Source organism: Oenanthe melanoleuca, chromosome 1A (genome assembly GCF_029582105.1).
Source record: "Oenanthe melanoleuca isolate GR-GAL-2019-014 chromosome 1A, OMel1.0, whole genome shotgun sequence".
NCBI classification, from domain to species: Eukaryota; Metazoa; Chordata; class Aves; order Passeriformes; family Muscicapidae; genus Oenanthe; species Oenanthe melanoleuca.
This window is the reverse complement of record NC_079334.1, coordinates 44,271,964-44,296,305: the sequence shown is the minus strand read 5'-3', so window position 1 is coordinate 44,296,305 and position 24,342 is coordinate 44,271,964. Positions and strand designations below refer to the sequence as shown.

The window sequence follows — 24,342 nt, the reverse complement described above, 5'->3', positions numbered from 1 at the left end:
TAAATGCAGGAATTTTGCATACTCTGCACCTCAGCTTTAGTACTAATCTGTAGTTTGTCATTTTGTAATACTGGGACATGCTGCAGCAGTATGATTTTCTGTAGAGGATGGCATCAATGTCATTTTTCTTCATCACTTGGCCTCCTCTTAAAGGTTTTTTTAAAGTTTATCCTGTTTAGCTTGTTACAGCTGGATGATTCCTACCCTCAGGACAGAATAATTGCAGAAATCTATGCTCTGAATCTGAGGCCAGTTCAGCTACAACAGTATATTTTTGATGAAGGAAAACAGTCTTAAACAGTATCTTTATGTGTCTGCAACATATGAATGTTCACTGGTATTTACCTGAGATAAAACCTGATGATTTAAAATTTTGTGATTATAGAGGTGGAGTTAATAATCTGTTAATTATATTTAACTGAAGAGTCTCTTCTCCCTTTCTTGTGTTGTGATTTCTGACAAAACAATGTAGTAAACAGGCCCTGATAGTGCAACCAGCTCATAAAAAATGAGTAACACTCTTGAAGTCCAAAGGACTTCAGTCCAGATAGTTTTAAGCTGGTGCTGACTTGTATGCAAGGTCAAATTCCAAACCCAGGAATATGTGAATTTTCCTAACAAAACATTGTTTGGTTTGGGGGTTTTTGTATTTCTGGGGGGTTGTTTGTTTGTTTTAAAAATCTTTTTAACTAACCATTTTTTTCCAATTCTGCTTAGAACCATTGGATACAAAAAGAAGTATGTGAAAGTTCCACATGGTCATATTTGGGTGGAAGGGGATCACCATGGACACAGCTTTGACAGCAATGCTTTTGGTCCTGTAAGTTGATTCTCTGTGTGTCACACTTTGCAACTGAAAAACTTTGCATATGTGGAACACGAGTGTGAATTGATTGTCATTGTAGTTTTATTATTTTGTGAGAATTATTATGCTTTATAAAATATCTTGGTCAGTGGATATTGAGCTTTTTCTTAGCTATTCTAAAAAGAATAAGGACTTCATTCAATTTCCCAAGGGAAGCAGATGTGGTAGAAATTTTAAAATTGGAGTGATATACTGGAATTGTAGCCAGAGGGTGAGCCAGCTCCCTGTAGCTGACAGATGCACCCTGAGGACATTTTGCCAGCTGATATAATTTGGAATTATTCCCTCCTGGGAGCTTTGTCTTGCTTTAGTGCCAATGCTGGGATAAAGAATTGGGAAAATGTAACCATGCTTAACAAGTGTTAACTGGTAAATTGGTCAGTGGACAATAGTAGAGATATTTCAAAACTCTTCCCAAAGTTAATATTTAAATTTTGTTTGCATATTGAATGAAAAGAAAATGTAACCTGTAAAAAAACTGTTTCTTGATGAGTAAAAGTGTGCATCTTTTCATCAGGAGGACAGTCAATTCTTTCTCTGAACTCTGGTTTGGTTTTTGCCTTTGTTGCACTTTGTATAGATTCTTGTTCTTCTTTTATCTTAATCTTGTATGCAGAAAATAGTTGCATAAACTGTGTATCCTGCTGTGGAAATACAAACTCTTTTAGCCCTATTCCATGTGCTGGATTTTTCTCTCTTTTTAAGAAAGAATATTCCTCTAATGTTACTTAAAAACCTACAGTTTGTCACAGGGAAGTTGTCAAGATTGGATTTTTCTATCCTTATGCATTTCATGTCTATTTTATACAGAAGTCATCCCACTGACTAATTGAATTAATGGCAAGAAGGACCTTATGAGTTTGTCTGGCTTCTTGAAGTTTAGCCCAATTATTAAGTTGAAATAATTTGTTTGCAGGAAATAGTACAAAATACTCTCTGATTTGGAGGATATAATAGTGATACCTTCTTTTAGTTTGTCTCACTTGTTTTATGCTTGAATTTCTTGCTGTTTTTCATTATTATTTTCCTTCTACTATCTTCTAAGATTTCTATCATTTCATTTTAGAGGTTCTTTCCTGCAGAATTAATTCAGTCTATCCTGTGCAGGTATCTCCTTCCTCCCTCAGTAAGCTTTTCTCTGTCACTCTGTTCTCAACATAAATCTTAGTCATAAAGCCACTAATCTTCTTTTCACTTACAAATATATTGCCAATGTAGGCTCAGAGCATAAAGAATCTTTAGCAGTTGGACATTGGTTTCAGATTTACAGCATCTCACACAGAAATTCATACAAGGTAAAATCCTCAAGGTTGGCACCATGCAGCTTTCATGCAAGATAGAATGTTGGGGTAAATCTAAATACCCTCAGATTTTTGCTCAATTCACTGATGTTTATATACATTAGTAAATCCCCTTCATTAGGCTTTGACCTCACATTAAATATCAATTGTTAGCTAACATCAGATAGTATGTCACTTTTCTTATAGCAATGGCACTTTTGAGAGCTAGCAGGACAGGTTTTGACAGTGAATTCTTTATCTTTCTATGGGAAGAATGACCTTTGTATTGCTTTGATGAATACATTATGGGCAAGTCAGCTGTAAATAGGTATTTTCCTCTCAAATTAAGTTAGAACAACAATTGCTGAATGTAAGCAGAAGGGGCAGAAGAGATCTCAGGGTTTGAAAATAGCTTCAGAATAATAAAACATAGAAATTTCTTGTCTGTAGAAGAAAATGGAAAGTAGATTTAGAAGGACACACTGCACTCCAGGTTCTTTTCATCCTACACATGTAAGATTTTAGGTTACTGGGACATTTTCTACTGCTCTTCTGTACTCTGGAGATTATTTGCACAAGTGAATTAAAATATTAAAATCACTCTTTCAAGCCATTCAGAAAGTATGTACTTTTTGAAAAAAAAGCAACTCTCATAAGACTGCAGCAGTGGTAAGAAACAGAAATGGTAGGACATGGAAGTTTTTTCTCACTTAGACATTAGATTAAACATTATGTGTGCCTCAATTCTGACTTTCAAAATGATGTTTCCTTTGATCCATGCAGTAGAAATAGTGGGGTGTTCATGTGGATTGTGTTGCAGGCTACTATTTCTTCTATTTTCATGTGATCCTATAGTAGAAAGACATTTATGGTGCAGATAGACTCAGAAATGTTTTGTAGATGAACTTAATGTGTTACATGGGGCATAAAAGAAAATGATGGAAAAACAGATTGAGAGCAGATGTTAGAGTATTTTTTTTCTCTTGGAGAATGACAATATGGCCTAATGGGTTAGGTTGATAAAGCAAAAAACCTGATACCAATCAAGTTCTAAATTAGATGCACCTTTGGGTGATATGAATTTCTAAACTCTAAAACTTGGCCTGATTAAATTGTGTTTATTTAGTTAATAAAAATTTTTAAAATAAATAATACATTGTTATTGCATGGTTTTACAGGACTGAAATTGGATTTTCAAAGAATAGACACATTTTTCTGAAGTGTGTAAATAAAATGAAAATGTTTAAACTAAGATTTGTAAAGGTTTACTATTCCTTTCTGCTTAAATGCATCTTTGAATGAAATTAATACCTTAACTGATATTACAAAAATAACAGGGTATCTATGGCTACTGCCGAATCAGAAATGCTATTAACTTTATATATGATCAAAACATAAATATTAATTACCTTTCCTTAATATGGGACTAAATTAATTTTTTCATGGCTATTGTATATGTAAAAATGCTTTGTCTAATACTGAATGGCAGGGGATGCATAATACTATTGCTTTAATACTGATGTGTTTTAGGTTTGGAAATCTGTCAGCCATTCATAAGAGTGAAAATTGCTGTTTTGAATAGAAGCCAATAAACGTCTAGAGAACTTGCACGTTTTTACTATTATTTAAGGGGTAAAAAATTGAATATTGCTGGAATTTCTTACCTGGACAAGGATAGAGATTTCTGTGACTGTTGCTGTTTCTAAATTCTGAGTGAAATCAAGCTTTTATAATATTAGGTTAGCATTCATTATTTGGCAGACTACAGAAATGTGGTAATGAATACCTCATATAATTAAGATACCACTTTTTGAAGTTTCTGCTTTTTGTTTTCAGTTTTGGTAATTTTCCTATTTGATGGACCTTTTTACTATGGGGTTCAACACCATAGGAAATATAAAAGTAATGTTCCTGGTGATGTTTCTGCTTTCTTAGATCAGAAATGCAGGGAATATTATAAAGAATTGATGAAGTATTAGAGTTCTCTGCTGCTTCAGATTTCTTAAACATTTTAAAGGGTTAACTTCATGACAGATCAGGTGCTGTCTTTGCTTGTATAGTTGGGATAATATCAGCATAAAAGCAAAGTGACAATTTATCTTCTGTGTCCAATATTCTTGCTGAATCATGGGAAAAGTCATTATAATCTGTACTTTGTTTAGATTAAATGTTTAGAGCTGGCATCCAGCAGTGCAGAGATGGTTATCCAACCAATATGTGAGGGTATCCAAGAAACAGTTGTTAATAAGTGCATGGAATAACTGATGTATTCCTGGAAGTGCACGTGCAGTGAGAAGCTCTCTCCTGATTTTAAAAAGGAAAATAGGCAAATTTTATCCTATAAGGCTCTTATTTATACATTTATATATTTCCAACTCCCTCCAAGCTGGGGATATGAAAGAGCTTTATAAAATTAGGGCTTGCAATCAATGGCAGTCTTTCAGCTGTCATGTAAAAGACCTGAACAAAAGCTCATTAAAGTCAATGAGAGATTTCTATTGGCTTTAATGGCTTTGGATAAAGTTCTTTATGAGTTAAGCCTCACAAGTGGAAGGGTAAAAATCTATTATCCTCCTTATCTTTCTAGGAAACTTTTGACACAGGTAGGTTGAGTACTTGGTCAGAAACATCTATTTTGGCTGATCTGGGTCCCTATCCTAGCCCTTTTCCTAAAAATATATCTATCTTTAATGTGTTTATTTTCAAAACTAAATCTTGTTGAACCTGAACCTAGATTTTTTATTTGACAGAAGTTTTACATTCATATGCTTCAAATGAGTAAATTACTTTTAGTCAGCATAACTGTAGAAGCCGAATTTTATGATTGTCTATTCTGTGCTGTAAATTCATGGAATAAAAGATCTGAAAAACACTTCTGTTTAACTACAATTTTATTTAACAGCACTAAACTGAAGACTATAGCTAGGAAACAATAAACTAGGATGACACTGAACAGAATATGCTGGATTTATTAGTTATTTTAATTTGATTTTCAAAGGCAATCATCATCCCTTTCAGCTATAAGATAGAAATGGTTTAACTGTTGACCCTCAATGGGCAAATGCAATTACTAATGGTAGTAGAATGTGGCCTCTTATGATTATTTTTTTAGGCTGATCAAGTATTTCTCTCTGTAACTGCTGCTAGTGGATACAAGTAGTCAAAAGCAGAAAATAAGAAAATTGCATTAGACAGTAAGTTGGACTGAAATATAACACTTCTAGTGGAGTGCAGAGGTTACTGCTGGTGAAGGAGATATTTAAACCAAGATGTCTGCAGCTTGTGAGAGTACCTCTGCTTCATTTGCTCTGTCATGGACAGCTGAAGGAGGAAGCAGACCCATTTTGAATTACTTACATAACTGCAAACAAAGAGTGCCACGTCCTAAAAGTGCACATCATCCTGGCGATGATCTTGCCATCTGGTGAAACTTTGCTGTGTGAGCTATAAACTAGTGCAAGGATTACATATCTCCCTGAAGTGGAGCAGCCTCTGAGACAAGAGGTGGGAAGAGTTTAGCAGCTCACAGCAGTGCACTGAGCATCACTGCATTAAATTGCACAATAATGCACATAGCTAGGGCACACTTCCCACAGAGAGCTCTGCCAGGTCTCGAAATACCTGCTGACCCCATTTGTCCCCATACTCCAAACTGCCATTCAAAGAGGCTTAAGATAAGTATGTCAACAGCAGAGTACCAAATTCAGTTTTTCTTAGTTCAGAAGAGTCAAGAAGAGATAGTCAAGGGTGGCAATACAAAAGTGTGATTTTAACAAGGAAACACTTCTCTGTGCTTACACATAAAGTTAATGTAGGTGAGGAGAAGAGTGATGACAAAGTAGTCAGTGAAGGCTGGGGATGACCTGCTGGGGACTTGTCTGCATCAGCTTGCTAGCAGAGGTTTCAGATTCTTCTGTTATCTTTTTGCTGCCACTGCCACCAGTGCACCTTCACTCTGCTGCCTTGGAGAGTGGCATGGCTCTTATGGGGCCAGTGACATTTCTAGCTCTCTCTTGGGTATTATAGAAGTAATGAAGCCTGTGTTTAAAAAGGACGCATAATGCAAATGTGCAATAAATGCCATTTCCATATTATTTATCTCTGGCTACTGGCAAAAATGGAATAGGTGAAACTGTTTACAATCTGAAAAATGACTTTGCATATGGAGCATGAAGTTACCAGTAGTAAATGGCATGGATGCACAGCTTGAACTTGTAAAAATCTTTGGTGAACAAAACGGATAGGACATTATGTGTTATGACTGATGACAAATAAAGCTGGAAGGGTAAATATGCTTGTCCCTTCCAGAGAATGCTATAAGTGAGATGCAAATTGGGATGGTGGCTTTTCTGTGGAGAATGACAATTCACTCCAGGAGATGCCGAAGGGGAGCCTTGCTAATAAGATTGTGTGGCCTGACTGTCCATTAAATTATCATGGCTAACTGAATTTGCACTATAGGGAATAAAAAGTCTCCTATAGCTGTCCTAATTATTTTGAAAAGTAAAATATTTAGCTTGACTCTAATTTAAACCAATTCATATGGCTGGCTATTATCATGTGACTAAAAGCTCTCAGTTAAGGCTACTCTATTTTTTAGCAATGGAAAGTTTGCATTTTGTCTTAGTTATGTCAAATCTTATTTTATGTATTCTAGCTAATTTTCTCTATTACTTGTAAATGTAATTTATTTAGCACTGATAAAGCTTCAGTCATTCTGCTCATGGAACAAGAATTTATGTAACAAATTCAAGCACAATGAATTATTAATGCAAATATTTTGCATTTCTGAGTGCAAAAACCTTTAAAGAATTTTTCAACCACATTGGAAAGAATGGTAGTCTGAGCCAACTACAGCTGGTATTGAAACAAACTAGGAAAAATATTGAAACTATTGGATCTATTTAATGAAATATTATAATATATTATATATTATATGTATTATAAGAGATCAGAGAGCTGTCAGAGTCATGCCATAATTTTCAATTATCTAATTTGAACAGATCTGCATTCAAATATAATCATTTGCAAAAACCTGTATACTCCTTCATCAGTTTCATTACAATTCTATTTCTTTCAAGTAACTGCTAGAAATACCCCTATATTTGATAATAATTTGATAAACTCTCTGCAGGATTTGTAACATTATATTGTCTATATAGATTTTTACTGTTTTAATGCATGAAAGGCACAGAGGAATCTTAGCTGACTTCTGTATAGCTTAACTATGTAGGGATTTTTGATTCATGCTGGCATTCATATTAAGATTTGCCAGGGCATAATTTAAAAAGAAATACTTAGTGTATTTATTTCTTTATATTTTTACTCCCTTGGACATGGATTATTGTCAAAGCTTAGTAATTGTCAAAGCTTAGTATTGTCAAAATTTAGTAATCAGCGATTACTAAACAAAAGTTCTAAATTTTAGTTCACAGAATTGTAGGGAATTTTTATTTACCTGATTCCATTTTTGGATAAGATACATGCTTTTGTGTAATAAGTACTCATGTCATAAAAAGTCTCAATCATTAAATAAGACTATTGTACTCTGGCACCTTGTTTTATGATTGCACATCAAATTGGAAAGTTAAATGTGTATTTGTGTGGCAGTGAATGTGCAAACCAATGAGTATGTATTTATTTACAAGTGTAGGTTTATTTCATTTAGAAGCAAAACATTACTGAAACATGATGAGTAGTGTACCAGTACTCCTGTGGGTTACTTGAGGGAAGTCTTGTTTTCCATCCCTGGGTGCGTGTGCAGTCAGTGTGCTTTGGGGGTTCCCTGCAGTGGAGCTGGCAATGAGCCCTGTGGAGGCTCCTGGACAGACCTGTAGCACACCATTAGCACAGCATGGGCAGCTTCAAGGACAAGGTTTACTCAGCCTTGGGTGGGGAAAGCTGCAAGGAGAGATCTCAGCTCTGCACAGTGCATGGGGATGGCAGGGCCAGACCCCTCTGAGACACAGAGGAGACAGGGGACAGCAGGCACAGCACTGGAAGTTCTGAACAGACATCAAGATCTTTATTTTCTTTTTTCACTGTGGCAAAGTCATGCATTGATTATTGAAAAAGGTAGGAAGATCTCAATTTTTGGAGATAGAGATTTTGGAGAGCCCTGAGCAACCTGATTTGGCTGACTCCTCCTGTGTAGGAATTTAGACAAGGTAATCTCCAGATGTCACTTCCTATCAGTAAATTCTTTTATTTAGCACATAGAACACTAAACTGACAGAAGTTATGTGTTAACACTGATGGAATCACATTTATTAAGAGAGAGAATATAGTAAATTTACTTTTCTATTGCTGCAGTGTCTCAGAGGATTATCAAGGACATCAAATTGCATTTTAGATTGTACAAATGTTTCTTTGCAAGCCTTTATTTATATTCCCTATTTTCTAAAATGAATAGTTTGGAAAATATACTAGATATCATAGGATATTTTCCTAAAGTCCAGCCTGAGAAGAAAAATTGAGCAGTGAACGCTTTTTTTTTTTTTTTTTTTAAGCTGTACCGCAAACTTTATAGGTGGGTTATGGAACAAATAACAATATTTTATTTGAGCTAAATCTGGTTTGGACTAGGATCCTGATCTTGCAAACTTTTATTTTTAAAATATGTTTATAGGATCTTAGTAAAGTCAAGGGCCTGCATGTTTCAGACTGCTTCTCTCGTTTATATTGTTTCTCTCTCTCTTATTTTGAAAGACTTAATAAATTAAGGACCCCAGTTCAAACTGAATCATTCTGCTCATTCTGGTGTTGACAGCTGATTCAGTAATAAATGACATTTTTAATTAAACAGAACTTTTGCTGTTCAATAATTTAATTCCTGATTGTTATCCAAGCAATCAGAGCATTTTCCAAACTGTGTGGGCTTTTTTTGAAAAATACAATTGTAATGGACAGATTTTTTTTTTTTAAAATTTCAAACTATAAAAGTATAGAAATAGTTTTCTGATGAACATAATTGTTGTCTTGTCAGAGCAACATTCAGGTTGATAGCAGAATTTTAAAGTTGTTTGTTCTCTCTTTCACTGCATGAGAGACAAGTAAGAATAATTCTTCAGGGATAATTCCCATAGAATGTTGCATTTGGAGAGAGGGATAATGCCTACTAACAGAGTAACAAATATGTTTAAAAAACAAATCATAAAATATATTCCTCTTCCCTTGATTGGTATTTGAGATAATGTTACTTAATTAAAGTTGGGTATAGTTCTTCTAATTTACCTGCTCTGAGGATTTGGGCACTGCAGATTAGCATCTATTAGGGTTTGAAATTTTATGTAGATTTTAATTAAGAGCTCCTGCAACTCAATGTCAGGTTCAGGAACCAGCACAGTTTTAGTTCCTGTCTTGTCAGTCTGGAGATTTAGAAAGGAGTTCTGTATCACAGGAAAACTTATTATTATTATTATTATTAGCAGCATGAAGTAACAATAACTCCATGGTAGTTCCTCTGTAGCTAATACACAGAGTTTTTTCTTTCACATATGCACCATTTATGTCGCATGTCCAGATGGAATTATTGAAAATGTGTTTGATTGCATGTGATGCAAAACTGAAATCTCCTCTCATGTGATCATCAGCCCTCTGTGGTCATGAGGGCAACTCCCATGTAAACTCTTGGTTGTGAACCTTGATAACCATGACTGCAAGCTGCCAGATCTCTTATTCAATATCACATTTTCTCATTTGAAAATTTTGTTTTTACCCCAGGTAATCTACCCCAATAAAATTTTAAGGAATGCTGTTCTGAAATATGTATGTATTAGAACTTTTACCAGTGCTATCTCTTCTTCCATGCAATATATATCTTCTTGAAGCTGGGAGACCAGATTTCAAGCTTTGAGGGTTATTAAATAGTACACCTCATATTTGTGAGATATCACTTGTTAAAAGGAGAGTAGAAGGAAACAGTGGTAGTTAACATGATATGATGACAAAATCTAATATTTCTTTCCTAGCAAATATATAAATCTGAAGATGATTAACAATTTACACTCTAAATCATGGGTCATTGATCAAAAATTGATCAATAATTAGAAAGAATGAGGCAGAAAGAAGGAAAAGACAAATTTACAATTCTTCAAAATTGCACTTCCACTTCTGGGGGAAGACACACAATTTTAGTAGGAAAAATCCGTGTAGCATCAGTTAAACTAATAAGAAAAAAAGTTTTTCAGTATTCTCTGATGGTAAAATGAATTATTTTTGGACAAGTCACTCCATGTTGTTTCTTAAGAGCATAGTAAGTAGTCTCCACAATGACTTTACAGCCATTGGATTAATGTATGTGTAGGGGTACTTAAGCAAAGTGGTTGGAGCTTTTTAAAATCTTTAGTCAACACTGCCAGAGTTTTTATTTGTAGTATATAGCTTTGACTTGGTACACAACCAAGATAGGAAAGCAAACAGCTACAAACCTTCCTAATTTTTCTTTTGGATCACCTTAGAAGGACTCAGATTTTTTGTAGTTTAGCCAGTCAGAAATTCTAAAGCCAAAAGCTCATGTTCCTTCCACTAAAAATGCATGAAAGCAATAGCAGAAAGTTTAAAAATACTATCATTTTTGCAGTTCAGTATTTTCAATTCTGTATTATACCCAATCATATTCACATATTTTCATTTTGTGCAAATGAAAATTCTGGTTTAATTTGCAACTTATTAAAAACCAGGATTTGCATCATTTAGATGCCAAAATAACAGACTCTGGACTACTCTGTAACAGATGTGGAACTGGTATCCAGCACTGAATTTTGGCCACATACACACTACCTCTAATGAAAGCCAGGGGAAGCCTGTGACCAAAACAAGATGTAATACACTGAAAAAGGAGAGGGATCACAAGAAGTGACTACCTACAAAATTCTCCATGACTGCTCTTTGGCAGGGTATAGCTCCACCTAAATGTAATGATCACCTTCACATTTCAGAGGCTTTGGCAGGTAGAAGGAGCACACCAGATGATGTTTTTTACAATTTTAGTGATTAGACACAGGCATTCCAAGATCCATTTTTTTTCAAGACTCAAATAATTCTGTCACAACCATGAGACAGCAATTGAAATTTGTGCTTCAAAATGCTGGTAATGCAGGTTTCCACACATAGAATAAGTCAGAAATACCTGTGTTACTCTTCCAGACTGAGTAGTAAAAAAATGAACATGCACTTTGGAGTGAAATTAGCCATGCTCCCCCAAACGTTCTGCTGTGTCCTCTGTATCCTCAAGCTGTGAAGAGATATAACTCTCCTCTCTGACAAGCTCAATATACTGTTTTCTCTCAGGCATGCATGGTTTTCTAGTAAGTCCTGTAGTACAGCACTTCAGAAACTGTTTCATATTTTTGATATCTTTACTCAGATATGCTGTTAAGCCTTATGTATTGTCAGAGGAATTTGAGAGGCCCTCAGAGTTCTGCATGCATCAGTGAAAGCATCAATTCAAAACATTCCTTAGTTAATATAAGATCTGATTATACTTAGTGAGTGGAGACATGTTAAGAATAAATCTAATTTTCACAGTTATTAAAATATTTGTAATATCAGAGTGAATTTTTGTTTGCATCAATTTTCAAAGAAACCATTGTATTTCCAATTAAAGAGCTTGATAGTATTACAAAGCAATTAGCTTTTGAATGAAAATTTTTAGATTGAACAAGACAAAAAATGCTAATGAAGAATAAATTCTTCATGTTTACATGTAATGATGTGAGTTAGGAAGAAAGGTCCTTTATTCACTTTGGATCCCATTCAGAACTGTCTTAATCTTCCTACCATTAGGTTCTCTGAGAGAGTTTTCCTGTAAATCTTTCATAAGTACTTTTCTGTTGTCACAGCATCTCAGTTTCAAGAAGCAGCCATGGCAAATGCATTTGTTTAAAGTCTACAGTTCACTGTATCCTTATACTGCTGAGTGCACTACTAGCACCATTAGTAGTGCACATACCAGTGTAAAACAGGTGTGTTTGTACAGGGGAAACTTGTTCAAGAAATGGATTTTACTACATAAGTTAGAAACAAAGTTTGTATCAAAAAGCTCTTTCTCTTCCCTTATATAATATTCACTCTTCCCTTCCAAATTTGTTCAAAACTGTGTGCTTTGCAATGTGCATAGAAAAAGATGCAACTCACATAACAGTAGAAGAAAACCTTGTATTTCTGTTGTAGCATTCATCTCATGTTTTAACTATATTCTTAAAAAAGAAAATAATAAAGATACTGTCTTGATAATTTGTATTTGCAGTTGCATGCAGTGTGGTTTGTATGGAAGGCTTATTTTACATCTGTGTTTTAGTTTGAAGTTTCAGGAAGTACTGCATCTTGAGGTAAGTCATGCAGCAGAAGATTATAAAATAAAATAGAAGATTATAATGGGATATCTGTCTTCCCTGGTTTGCTTTTAGAGTTCTCTCCTGGCGCATTTTACACAAATTAATTTGACAGTAACAAAAACTAAAAAGGTATTTGGATTACTTCAGCAGTAAACTAGCAACAGAGCCATGTCATTTCAATTTATCACTTGTCTTTAAGTGTGAGAAACCTTGGTGCTTCATCACATTCAAATAGATTGCTTATATATAGAAAAAAGCTGCAGACTTCACAGAGAGGGAAAAAAAATATCAGCTGCCAGCTGAGCTTTCGCATTCTCCCTGACTTGCAAATTTTTCAGTGAATCTCACACTACCTGCAGTAGAACAGCATAGTAACCTTAGTTTTACCCCTGCTACTATGTCTCAAGCTATTAGGGGTTTATCCATCAAAAAGAGCTCTGGCCCTAACAGCACACTGGGCCTTTGAAATTATAACCTGAGAGGCAAATCCTGTGAAACCAAACCTAACCTCTACAATTAGCTTTTATCCTACCAGCATAAATCTGGGATTCTTGGTACACTGAAGAAACCAGGGTTATAGAGGAAAAGAGAACATGCACTTATTCAATGATGTTTGCACACAAGTTAAAAGCAAAAGGAAAAATATTAAAATACAAAGAAATTTTAAAATAGATGTTTATATCTTTTCCTGTGATAAATTCTACAGAGACTGAAAAGTGGAGATAGGCTAGACAGATGGTACATTATAAAGTAATTGTTTTTTAAAAAGCACAAATATTATTTGAGTAATCTTACCTCTAGGTATCTCATGTTTGTAAATGCAATTTCTTCTAGTATTTCAAATCTGAATTTTTCCCCCTTTTTTGGTCAAAAATTTGAGGTCAGAGCAGACATACTATTTTTACAAAATCCAAGATTTAATGATTGATCTATTGTGATTTATTATGCACAATTAAAGAACTAGCACGCTTGTAATGTAAAAAGCCCAGTGAATTCATTCTTCCAACTCAGTGATAAATATCAATGTAAAATGAACTTATTAAACAACATCAGTATAATCTCTATTTCAAATTATATTCCTTTTTTCAATGGGACTTAATAATATGCTGCTACATGTGCTAGTTTTATTATTGATCATTATGGTCTTGTGCTCTGTCTTGCTGCAGAAACCAAGACTAGTGAAACAAAAAGTAGTGATAATAGGTTCAACAAAGCATTGATACAGTGGATAAAATAAGGTTTGATTATTCTTCAGAGGCTTTTTCCTTGTCAGAATACCTGGGTTCTTTTTCTGAAAAGTAAACTCTATAATCTAAGGAGAAATAGATCTGTTTACCAGAAGCAGACATAGTAGAACATGCCAGTAATATCTGGGAAAGATTCAGTTACCTTGGGAGTAAAAACATTAACTTTATTCTTCTTTCTGAATTCCACTCTAAAACCTTTATACTTAGCTCTCTAGAGAAAGTCCCAATTGGCATTTAAATGCATGTATTTTTAAATGAGATTCATAAGGGACTAAATCTATCAAAGTTTCCTATGAAAAAATTAATAGAGATGCTTCTTATAGGTTTTGAAGTAAAGAATTAAATTATAGCTTTAAAATGGAATGGTGCCAGCTTTCTGGAGACTAATTTAAACTTTTCATAGAATAAGCATTACAAAGCACTAAGACAGGTAGCTTTAGGTTTTGTGTCTTCACTGCAATAAAGTAACATGTTTCATTGAATTTGGAATAGGACAAAAGATACATATTCTTTTCATTATTTTGAAATTTTGGTAAAAATCTAAATTAGAATTCATATTAGCAAGGCTTTCAGTAACAGCACAGCAATGGCATTAAGCAATCTCTTAGAGAACTCTGCATTCATTTTTTTCTTCTATATAGATATAAGGATACATTCCACTTTTAAAAAAAATTATATACCTCCTTGAGGTCTGGGACATTTGCAATAGCTAAGTCAGGTAAAAAATCCCCAAACCTTTGGTAAGATAGGGTGGGTATATCTTGTATCTGGTTTGTAAAATATGTTAACATATTAAAAACTTGGGAAAATATTGTCTTTGGGAGTTTTGCCAGGGTCACTGATGTCAGGACTTCATCCCCCAGCAGGATTTTCCTGCTGGTGCTGTGCTGCAGACTTATGGCCACAGACTGTCCCCAGCAAGGGACAGCACACAGCTCTCCCAGCAGTGCCTTCCTCCAGCCCCTGCCACGCTCCATCTGTCCAGGCTGGCAATGTTTGCAGAGAAAGAGATCTTGTCTTTGTCATACAACCATGCACCAGGAGATTCTTATTCCTGGGTCATATTTAAACATTCCCTCTGTTATTCTGGTGTTGTTTTGTGGCACATAAATGCTAAATAAATCATCAGAGCTGATCTTTCCATTTGTATAAGAAGAACCAACCTGTCCATCAAACCACCACAGTCAGAAGCAGCTCTTTGCAAGTGAGGAACACCTCCCAGCAGCTGGGGCTGATTCTAAAACTCATAATTGACCTCATGTTTTAACACTAAAAAAGGATTGCATACCATAAATGGAATTCCTTTTTCTCAGCTGTGTATGTGAAAAAGGCTTGTAGTTTCTGAACTGTTTGTTATAATTCACAGCCTCTGTGTATCGCAAGCTGAAATTGAAAATAGCCAGCAAATTGCAAATGCATTTGCTAGATAGGTACAATTTGAAGCATGAAACAATAAACTGAAAAGTCTCTTGGGGCTCTGGGTAATTCACCAGAAATACACTTAGTGTGGCATTGCTAATCCAGTTATGTAAAGAGGAAAAGTAATTGCTAAAAGTAACAACTTTTATTAGGCTACCTGAATAAAATGCACAGAGAGCCTCTTAGGAAAAATGTCTTTGGTTTTTTTGTTTTGCTTTGCTTTTAAATTTAAAAATTTTAATTGTCATAAAACAAATCTCTTTTTTCAATTTGATTATGTTTTTTTGTTATATTTTCACTCCTAATTTTTTCTATCAATGGACACTTTTTCATATTTAGTCACAGACTATGGTAAGGTTTGCAGAATTGTTTGGTATTTAGTACAATAATGTCTTTCAAACCCCATACGATCTCATCTAATTTAATATTTTACTCATCCTAACTTTTTTTTTTTTTTAATAAACTGTATGAATACTCATGGCCACATTTTTTCTTGATCATCTGAACAATCGTAGATGCATTTGAAAGGATTACTCTCATGGTGTGTCTCCTGAATTGCATTTTGTCTGTCATGCAGCAGCCTTTGTTAGCTCACAGCAGAAGACACTATAGATTTCTGTTTACATGGATAAAATAGAAAAGAGTTTGCTTTTGTATAATACCTTCTCTATTTCAAGGCATTTCAAAGCCCTTGAAAGAGCATCCTGACTGAGATCAGTGCTGCTGCAGTGTGAGTAGGCAGTTGCACAGCCCTTCAGGACTGTGTATTTAGTAAGAGCACAAAGCCAGACATTTCAGATAGTGTAACCAAAGAAGGTATGTTGAAAGGATGGTGAAAATGAGTGCAAGGGATTTCACTGCAGGAAAACAAGCAAACTGACAAAACCATCAAAAACCTGTGTGAGAGGCATAGCGTGTTTTGAAACATTTTCCTCATATATAAAAGATGTAAAAGATTATATGATTGAAAGATATTTCATGCTGAAGATATTTTCTTGTTTAATAATCTGTTCTCTGAACTGAGTTCATACAAAACTTTCAAGATCATCAAAAATATAAAACTAATATCATGTTATGCTTTAAGGCTTCTCTGCAGAAAAGACAAAGAAACAAAACACTGCAAATATTGAACTAGATTTCATTACTGAATGTAGCAATTCCTGTGTGCTCTAGAGAGTGTAAACTTTATATAGATTTGGCATTGCTAATGTGTGTTCTCTACCTTTTTGTGGAGCTGACACTTGACAATTCTCAAATTAGCACCTTTCTTCCACATTAATCTTGCAGTAAATATATGGGTATCTATACATGTAATGATTTCACTCTTGGTTGTTTTGACACATTTGTCAAATTCCCAGAGTCTGCTTTCAAGTGCAGGGTAATAGAATGTCCCAAGACAAGCATCTGAAATGTGTATGTGCTATTTTTGTAGTTGGGAAGAGAATATTGATAAGCTAAAAATGCTTGAGAAGGACTAACCAAAAGATCAAAATATGCTGTTGTATGCATGGGCATGGAGGAACCTGTTAGCAGCTTTTCTTAGAACATCACTTTCGTGGCTGGGCTCATTCCCTCTTCACCTAAACTCAATTAATGCAAAACCAGCACAGCTGTTTCAAAAAATATTGTGCAAAAGTGTTTTATAAAGAATAGAAACATAAGATATGATGTGCATTGAAGTCTGTAATTTCAAAATGCCATTTAATGAGAGGTCTAGCTTTCAGTAATTTGCTGCATGTATGATTCTTTCAGTTCAGGAATCTTCCAATGAAGTTCATTATATTTACTGAAGAATGTAAGACCCACTCTCAAGACCTACATTTGTGAAAAAACCCTAATCCACTTTTTACTTTTTTCCCCTGTGCTTCTGTTTCCTTCTCTTCCCTATTTTCACCTGTCCTTCTTTGTCCAGTAACTAAAGAAAAGACTTTTTTTTTTTTTATTTTTCAGTGAATTTCATGCATTGCTGAAATGGAAGCACAGACAGTTTTCAGTCTCATATCCTTAAGCACAGAAAGTCTCAACCTTAGTTGTCTGTCTCTTGAGGAACTGTTCTTATTCTTCCTAATGGAAGTAGCAGTTCTCAGTTGTTTGGATTAGGAATTCACTATTTTTAGGAGTTTTAAGAAGTCTGGGGGACCTGTGGGCTAACTTTCAAATACTGCCTATAGTTCTTAGCTTATTCCACTAAATTCTGTCTGAATAATTAATTTTTGTCTTTGCATCATGACTTCACACTACAGATATTTATACTATTTTTTCATTTCCTCTTTATTGTATCATTTACATTTGATTCCCTGAGTGTGAGTCAGTCCATGAGAAGTTATGAACAGAGGGTGTATGTCATGCATCTGCTAAAGCTTCAAACACCTTGGGCACTCTGAAGGAATTAGGAAAATAAATTTTCTAAAATGATGAAACATGACATTAATATAGAAAATGTCAGTCACTTGTTATATTTTGTCAGATAAATATTATTTGCTGTGGCAGAGTTCAATGCTTAATAATACATTGTTCTTGTCAGTGCTGTTTAAAGTGCACATGATTCATACCAAACCTTTATCTTAGCTGATAGTGAAAGTAGGCACTTTGCATTTTCTGAAACAAAATCTCAGTTCTGAAGTTTAGTATACTTCCCTATTTCCTGCAATAGAAAAGAACATTTTGCCTTCTCCAGAGATTTATTTATCTCAGTAGTATTGAAGAGGTTTATGGTGCCAGTGCTGCAGTTTTACAAGATCTACTGAAACAGTATTTAACAATGCACAGTATGATAATGCAGGATTTACATATATTGGAAAATGTTTTCTATTGGAATTTAGTTTAGAATTAAAAAGTGTGCTTCCTAATAGAATGAAAATGAGAGGCAATGTTGCTTGGTAAAAAATTAAGAAGCTTTGCAAAAAAATCTGTTACTGGAAGATAAGTAGTTGCAACATTTTAGAAAAATATAAAATGCTGTATTTTCAGCTTTTTGGTTTTTGCTTATCTTCTAAAACCTTAAAAATAAATGCCACAGTGTTTAAAATTTTATTTCAATATTGGTAATTTTAATCTATTTATCTCTAAATATGACATGTTCTGATAGAAAAGACATTTTATCTAGGACTGTGTGAATACCTGGAGATGTCCTTCAGATTTGTCCAAACTCAATTAGGTTTGCAAATGTTGGCAGATAATCAGTTTTTCCTAGATTTGCTTTCACCTTTCACTAATATGAGGTTACAATGGAGAAGTATACCTTTTAATAATCTTCTTCATTCTATTTAGCAAACTTCTAAACATTCCTATTCTTACACAAATAATGCATGTGAGGGAATGGCTTGAAGTTGCAGCAGGTGAAGGTTATTTCTGGTGTTAGGGAATGACTTCTCATTAAGAGAATAGTCAGTTGCTGGAACCTGCAACCAAGAAAAAGGGAGTGTGGCTGCAAACCTTTAGCTGTTCAGCCATTTGGACAATGCTCTGGGTTTATATGGGTTAACTTTGAGGTGGCCCTGTGTGGAGTCAGGAAAGTTATCCTCGTGGGTATTCCTTCCAAATGGAAATGTTCTATGGTTCAATGGTTACTTTTATCATAGACTGAAATTTTATACACTGATCTAATCTGGCTGTTGTATAAAAATTATAAACATAAGGAAGGTCTCATATCTTATACTGTGAGTTTTAAATGTTTTTGAATATTTAAAGTTATATATTGATATTAAAAAATATCAAATTCTCCAGTAAGGTAAGCTTGCAGCAACTTTTCTTGTCAAGAGCTGCTGCAGCTTTATATGTGTCCAGATTCAAATACACGTATGTATGTTGATATTTTCCACTGAATTGGAGATAGTTGTGATATATTTTATAGACTGACACATCATAAGAGTTTCAAATTGTAAACAAAAATGTTACAAAACTCATTCATTAACAGCACACTTAATGCTGATGAAGTTCATTTTACATGTTATTAACCATCAGCAATGAGTACACAAAACTGTTATTGTTTATAGTTATTTAATGGGCTTTTCTTCCTTCTTCTCCGTATTTTCTCCTTGTGATTGATGCTTTTATGCTATTTGGGAGTTAAATCTGACATTTAAGTATTTAAGAGACATTTGTAGAACCTTCTCAATAACCTTTGGTCAGCCCAGAAGTGGTCAGGCAATAGAACTTGGTGGTTGTTGCAGATCCCTTCCAACTGAAATATTATTTCTATTCTAATTGCAATCTTGATTTTAATTCTGGTGATATTGCACAATAATCTATTATTCCCAGTAAATATTGGGACTAGTTTTAATAATATTTTTCAATTTGATTGTCCTTGGTATCTCCTGTGTCTGATGTCCACTGTTTGCACCTTTGGTGGTCGTGTTGCTGGCATACTTATGTGAAATGCATGGACACTGTGTCTGGCTACACATTCTTAGAACCACCAAGGACATACTGCTGCTGGTTACACTTTTTTGGTGAATTACTCTTGGTTTGCAGACAAAGCATAATAATTATATCTTGGTTTATATTTTGTAATTTATGGGTGTCACATGCTTCTGCTTTGGCTTCACTGTGTTGCTTTGCTGCCACACTAAGTTCAACTAATCATCTATAATCATTTTTTAACCTATGACACCTCTAGAAGGTGATTCATTCCTTGAAAAGAGGGATTTTTAGATGGCTGGATGAATAATCCTCCAAAAGTGCCTAGAAGAATCCAGGACACTCTGTGACTAATTTAGGTTACACAGGTCCCATCAGATGAGAGGAATTCCACCTCTATGGCACTGTCAGCCTTCCCACTGACAAGCTGTTCACACATGCAGGAAGTTTTCCAGCTTTACTGGTACTAGTGCTAAGTAGGGAAGATCTATCCCTGCTAAGTGTAGCAAAGGTAGACATTTATGGACATAAACAACTGCAAAATTGTATTGCTATTGTTGCATTTCAAGTAAACTCTACAATTTACTGACAGAAGGGAATTCTAGATTCTATTCTAGATTAGCACTTTCCTAGTTATTCTCAGAAAGTAATTATGTCTGTTTTTCAGAGGAAACGTGATGCAGTTATAAGATTAGATTCACTTTCTTTAATTAGACACATTTTCCTAGATTATTTAGAACTCTAAACTTGTGAAACTTAGCTGAACTAATTCAGGTAATATTGTTTGCAGTCTAAGTTATGGTTAACCTTTTCTGTAATATCAAATGTCAAAGGTCAGGAAAAAATATCTTATCCTGAGTCTTATTAAAACACTGCTTTGGTTTAACAATATACAAAATAATAACCAAAGCCTACATCATATAGAATGGATATTCTTGATGTCCACTGGTCTGTATTTTTTCCCTTTGTCAAGTCAGAGTTCCTCAACTTTTGGTGCAAAATTCTCTGTAGCATCTCTGCTCTTGTTGCATATCACTGAGCTGTAGCTACTTCTGCTTTTCACAGTTGTGCAACTTCATTGTTTGATTTTGCTTCTCCCCATGTACTGCTATGCCTTTATTCCTGCCTTGGGAGCTCTTGTTTCTCTTAAAAAATCTTTGCCTTGTCTGTTCAGATGCCTAATCAAAGCATGTTACTTTGTGCTCAACCTTGCAAAAATGGCATCAATGTTTTGGTTTTTTTTAATTAGGGAACAATAAAATACAAAACAAATAAGTTGATAACTTCTTTTTATAAGTTCTACACATCTTCTATACATTATAAAACTTATAATAACTGATATTAGACATAAATTCTAATATATAATAATATATAAACAGTGACCATGCTTGAATTCTTTATAATCAAACACAAACCACGAAGCAGTTTGAGAGGTGATTTTAACCATGACTCTTCAGGCTTTTAGCTGTGCATTGACCTGAGGTTGTAGCTGGAATTTGAGTACTCCCAGTCTCCAGTCATTCACTGTGGAAGTTTTGCAGTTTCCTTGAGGTCTATATACACATGGCCATAAGAATGGGTTTTTGCATGTCTTACAGTTGCTTTGAAAAGTAGGCTGGAAGGTGCCCAGATCTCCCTGCTGACACACAGACTCAAAATTAGCTTTCATTCCCCTAGTTCTTCCTTGTCATTTGGCATAGGGTTGATATTAATGTTGGGATACAGAAGCAGCTACTTCATAACTAACTGGGATTCATCAGTAACAATTTGTCGGTTTTTACTGTTAGCACTACAGCAGCCAAAATGCTTGGGATTTCTCAGTAATTTCTAAGTGTTCTTCGTTTCTCTGCTGTACACAGATGCTTTTTTCAGCCTGTGCTTGTCAGTTGTAGCTGACAGTTTCCCCTTTTCTCTTTGAAGGGCAGACCTTTTAAAAGATCAGATGTCCTTTGATCTCAGGTTTGATAATTTTCCATATTCTCAGCAGTCAATTGAGAGACTCCTCCTTGATTAGAGTCTTAGCTGCTATTTTGAAAGAAGGTTCTGGTTTATTTTTGATGAATCTGGTTTATTTTTGATGAATAATTATTGTTGTTTATAAAGGAATTATTTTGAACGTGCATAAATTATATAAGAACAAGCAATTACAGATGACTTTGTAACAAATGAAGGATTGTAAATGTAAATACAATGGCAATCAGTGTTTATACAAGGTAGAGATCCTATGTTCTCCACACAAATTTCACTGAAGTTCCCAGCAGCAGAGGCCAGAGAACCATCCCACATAGACCCCCTTGACTCCTTTAGCAACATACCCCACTGGGGTATGCTGCTATCTAATACAACAGTTTGTCTGTGATTTTTTTAGACAGCTTTCAAGTCATGTTTTCAAGAAAATCTGAAATAGTTTTAGTGTGATGCTTTGCAAACATCTTACAGATCTCTCTTTATCCACCCACTTTTAATTCTGTGAGATTGAACAACGTACATTTATTTCATTGCTGTACTAGTGCTGTGAAAATATAAAGAAAATTGTGGTCCTCTTCAATTTTAAACAATCATAAAAGAAGTAAATTTGTGTATATAGGGATACATTTATCCAAATCTCCATAAATAACTATCCATAATTCCAGAAAACTTAACATAATATTCCTCTGGGATGTTTCCAAATATACTGATTACTTTGGCCACTCTTATTCTTTAGAAATTAGTGAATTCATATGTATTACACATTAAAAATATCATAATTTTTAGTCATCTATTCTTGGGCTTCTATTCCCCACAGTGGACTTTTTTTTCAAATATTTCTGTGACTTTCTATTTCCACTTGAAAAACCCTTTATTCTGATTACAGTTCCTTGAAAATTGCTTAAAAAGCTGACCTCCCTATTTTCAAAAGAAATGCTGTGACAGTCCCATTAGTTCTTATGGGAAAAATGAGCAACATATTTTCAACGATTATTTAACAGGAAATGGGACTTTAATATTTTCTATATAATGTGTTTTGAAAAGTTTATGTTAGGGAGAAGGGTAGATGGGTGGGTGGGTGAATAGTCAGCTTGTTTACAAACAGCCAATCTCCAAAGAACAAAAAAATATCTTCTGCAAGATCATCTTTAAAAAGTGATATGTACTGAGTAGAATGCTTTAAAATATTGAAAAGGGGATTTGCATGCAGGAGCAGAATTTTCCAGCCCTTGCTGGTGTAGGACTGAGAGCATTTTTTCACACTTTCCCTTCCTGGTTTCTGAAGTGTAGCTGGGAATAAAGGCGGATGGGTTGGGAGACTCCATGTGTGTTGAATAGCCATCTGTTACAGCATCCCTTGGGATAATGCATCAAAGGAGATTTCAAAATGGAAATGCTGTATGGCCATTGCAGTGCTGTCTTAGTTCACAGAAAGACTTAAATCACGACATGAGAAAGTGTGAATTGCTTCTTCTCTTCTTTTAGGTGTTAGTCTTGTAGCCCAGTGTTCACAGATTAAATGTCAACACTGTAAGATACCATCCTGCTTATCAAAGTACCAAAATTTCCAAATTGTGTATATCTCCAAACCCCAAGCAGTCCCCTTTGCCAGATTCCCTAAAGCTCTCTGCTCAGCTCCAAAGCCATTTCTCTTTACAGTGTCCTACTGTGTCTTTGATATGAAAACCTTACCACCCTGGAAACCTAGCTACAGTCAAATTAATTTAATAAAATAAATAATGTAAATAGTACAGAACTGATTGCATTAGCCAGTTTCATATTTAATTCATAAAACTTTCCGTGTTTTAATTTACTTGCTGCTGCTAGTGCAAAATTTATATTCTTCTTCACCACAGGTTTGCTGAAGAAAAAGCATTTTCAGTGATAGAATACAAAATAGTAGAAAAAGATAAAGGATTAAATGTGGAAGTGATTAAATTGTATCACTGTGGAAAATATGAAATACTGCTGTTTTTTAGCAAAACTTAGTTCTCTAGCAAGGTTTTGGAGTTTAGTGATAGTTTTTGTGACAAAATGCAGATTGGCCTTATCTGTATGTATTTTTATTAGTAGAATTGTTGCTGTTGTTCTGAGGATAACACCACAGATATAACAAGCCCTTCCCAGACACACAGAGCAGGGCCATAGCTTGGCCCAGGTTTGACAGGTGCCCCTCCATTCCAGTGGTGTGCAGGGCACCTGTAGGCAGGTCACAAAGGTGCACCTGTGCAGACTGAGGTGCAAACTTCATCAGCTCTAAGAGAACACTAAATTAAGCCTGGGCAAGGAGCCTTGATGACTTTCTGTTCAGGATTTTTGCAGCTCATTGCACTGCATGTTTTTCTGAACTTAGGATTTTGTATCATACTGATAAGAAACCTTTTGAAATCTCTTTTTCTATTTGTTTTAAAGGCCTGCAGTGACTTGGAACAATATGTTTGCTAGTTTCCATCTGTGATTAAAATTATGTTTAAATGAAGAGATACATAGATCTTATGCTGGTCTTTATACTTCTGGGTGTTCCAGCTCCCTCAGTGCACTTTCTGGCCCAGAGCATCCTCTCCATGGCAGCCCAGCCAGGTGCTGTCTTCCTCAGCTTCCAGCTCTCCTGCCCTTTAGAAGCAGCTGGCCTCTCTGTTCCCTCGTGGAGCCTTTTTTACCTTTCTTAAAGAAGCAGTTTGAGTCCTACCTTCCTTAAAAGGTAACATGCAACTTAAAGAAATATAAAAATGGCAGAAGGATTTTCAGTGAAAGTTTCAATCTGTTTCAGCCCTCCTGATTTAGATTTTTTAGTTTCTGGCTGCAGAATGTAGTTGAGACATTTTAAGCTCAATGTCCTGCTTAGGCCAGGAATTTTAATTTGCAGG

At 34.9% G+C, this 24,342-nt stretch overlaps 1 protein-coding gene across 2 annotated transcripts in view; it reads left to right on the top strand.

Moving 5' to 3' along the window:
• Nucleotides 1-24,342, top strand: part of IMMP2L (inner mitochondrial membrane peptidase subunit 2) — a 405,705-nt gene that overhangs the window by 314,649 nt on the left and 66,714 nt on the right. For both annotated transcript variants that reach the window (XM_056482156.1, XM_056482155.1), the window contains exon 5: nucleotides 718-820. In XM_056482156.1, coding sequence (XP_056338131.1) covers nucleotides 718-820 — 103 coding nt within the window. The remainder of the gene's footprint in view (nucleotides 1-717; nucleotides 821-24,342) is intronic.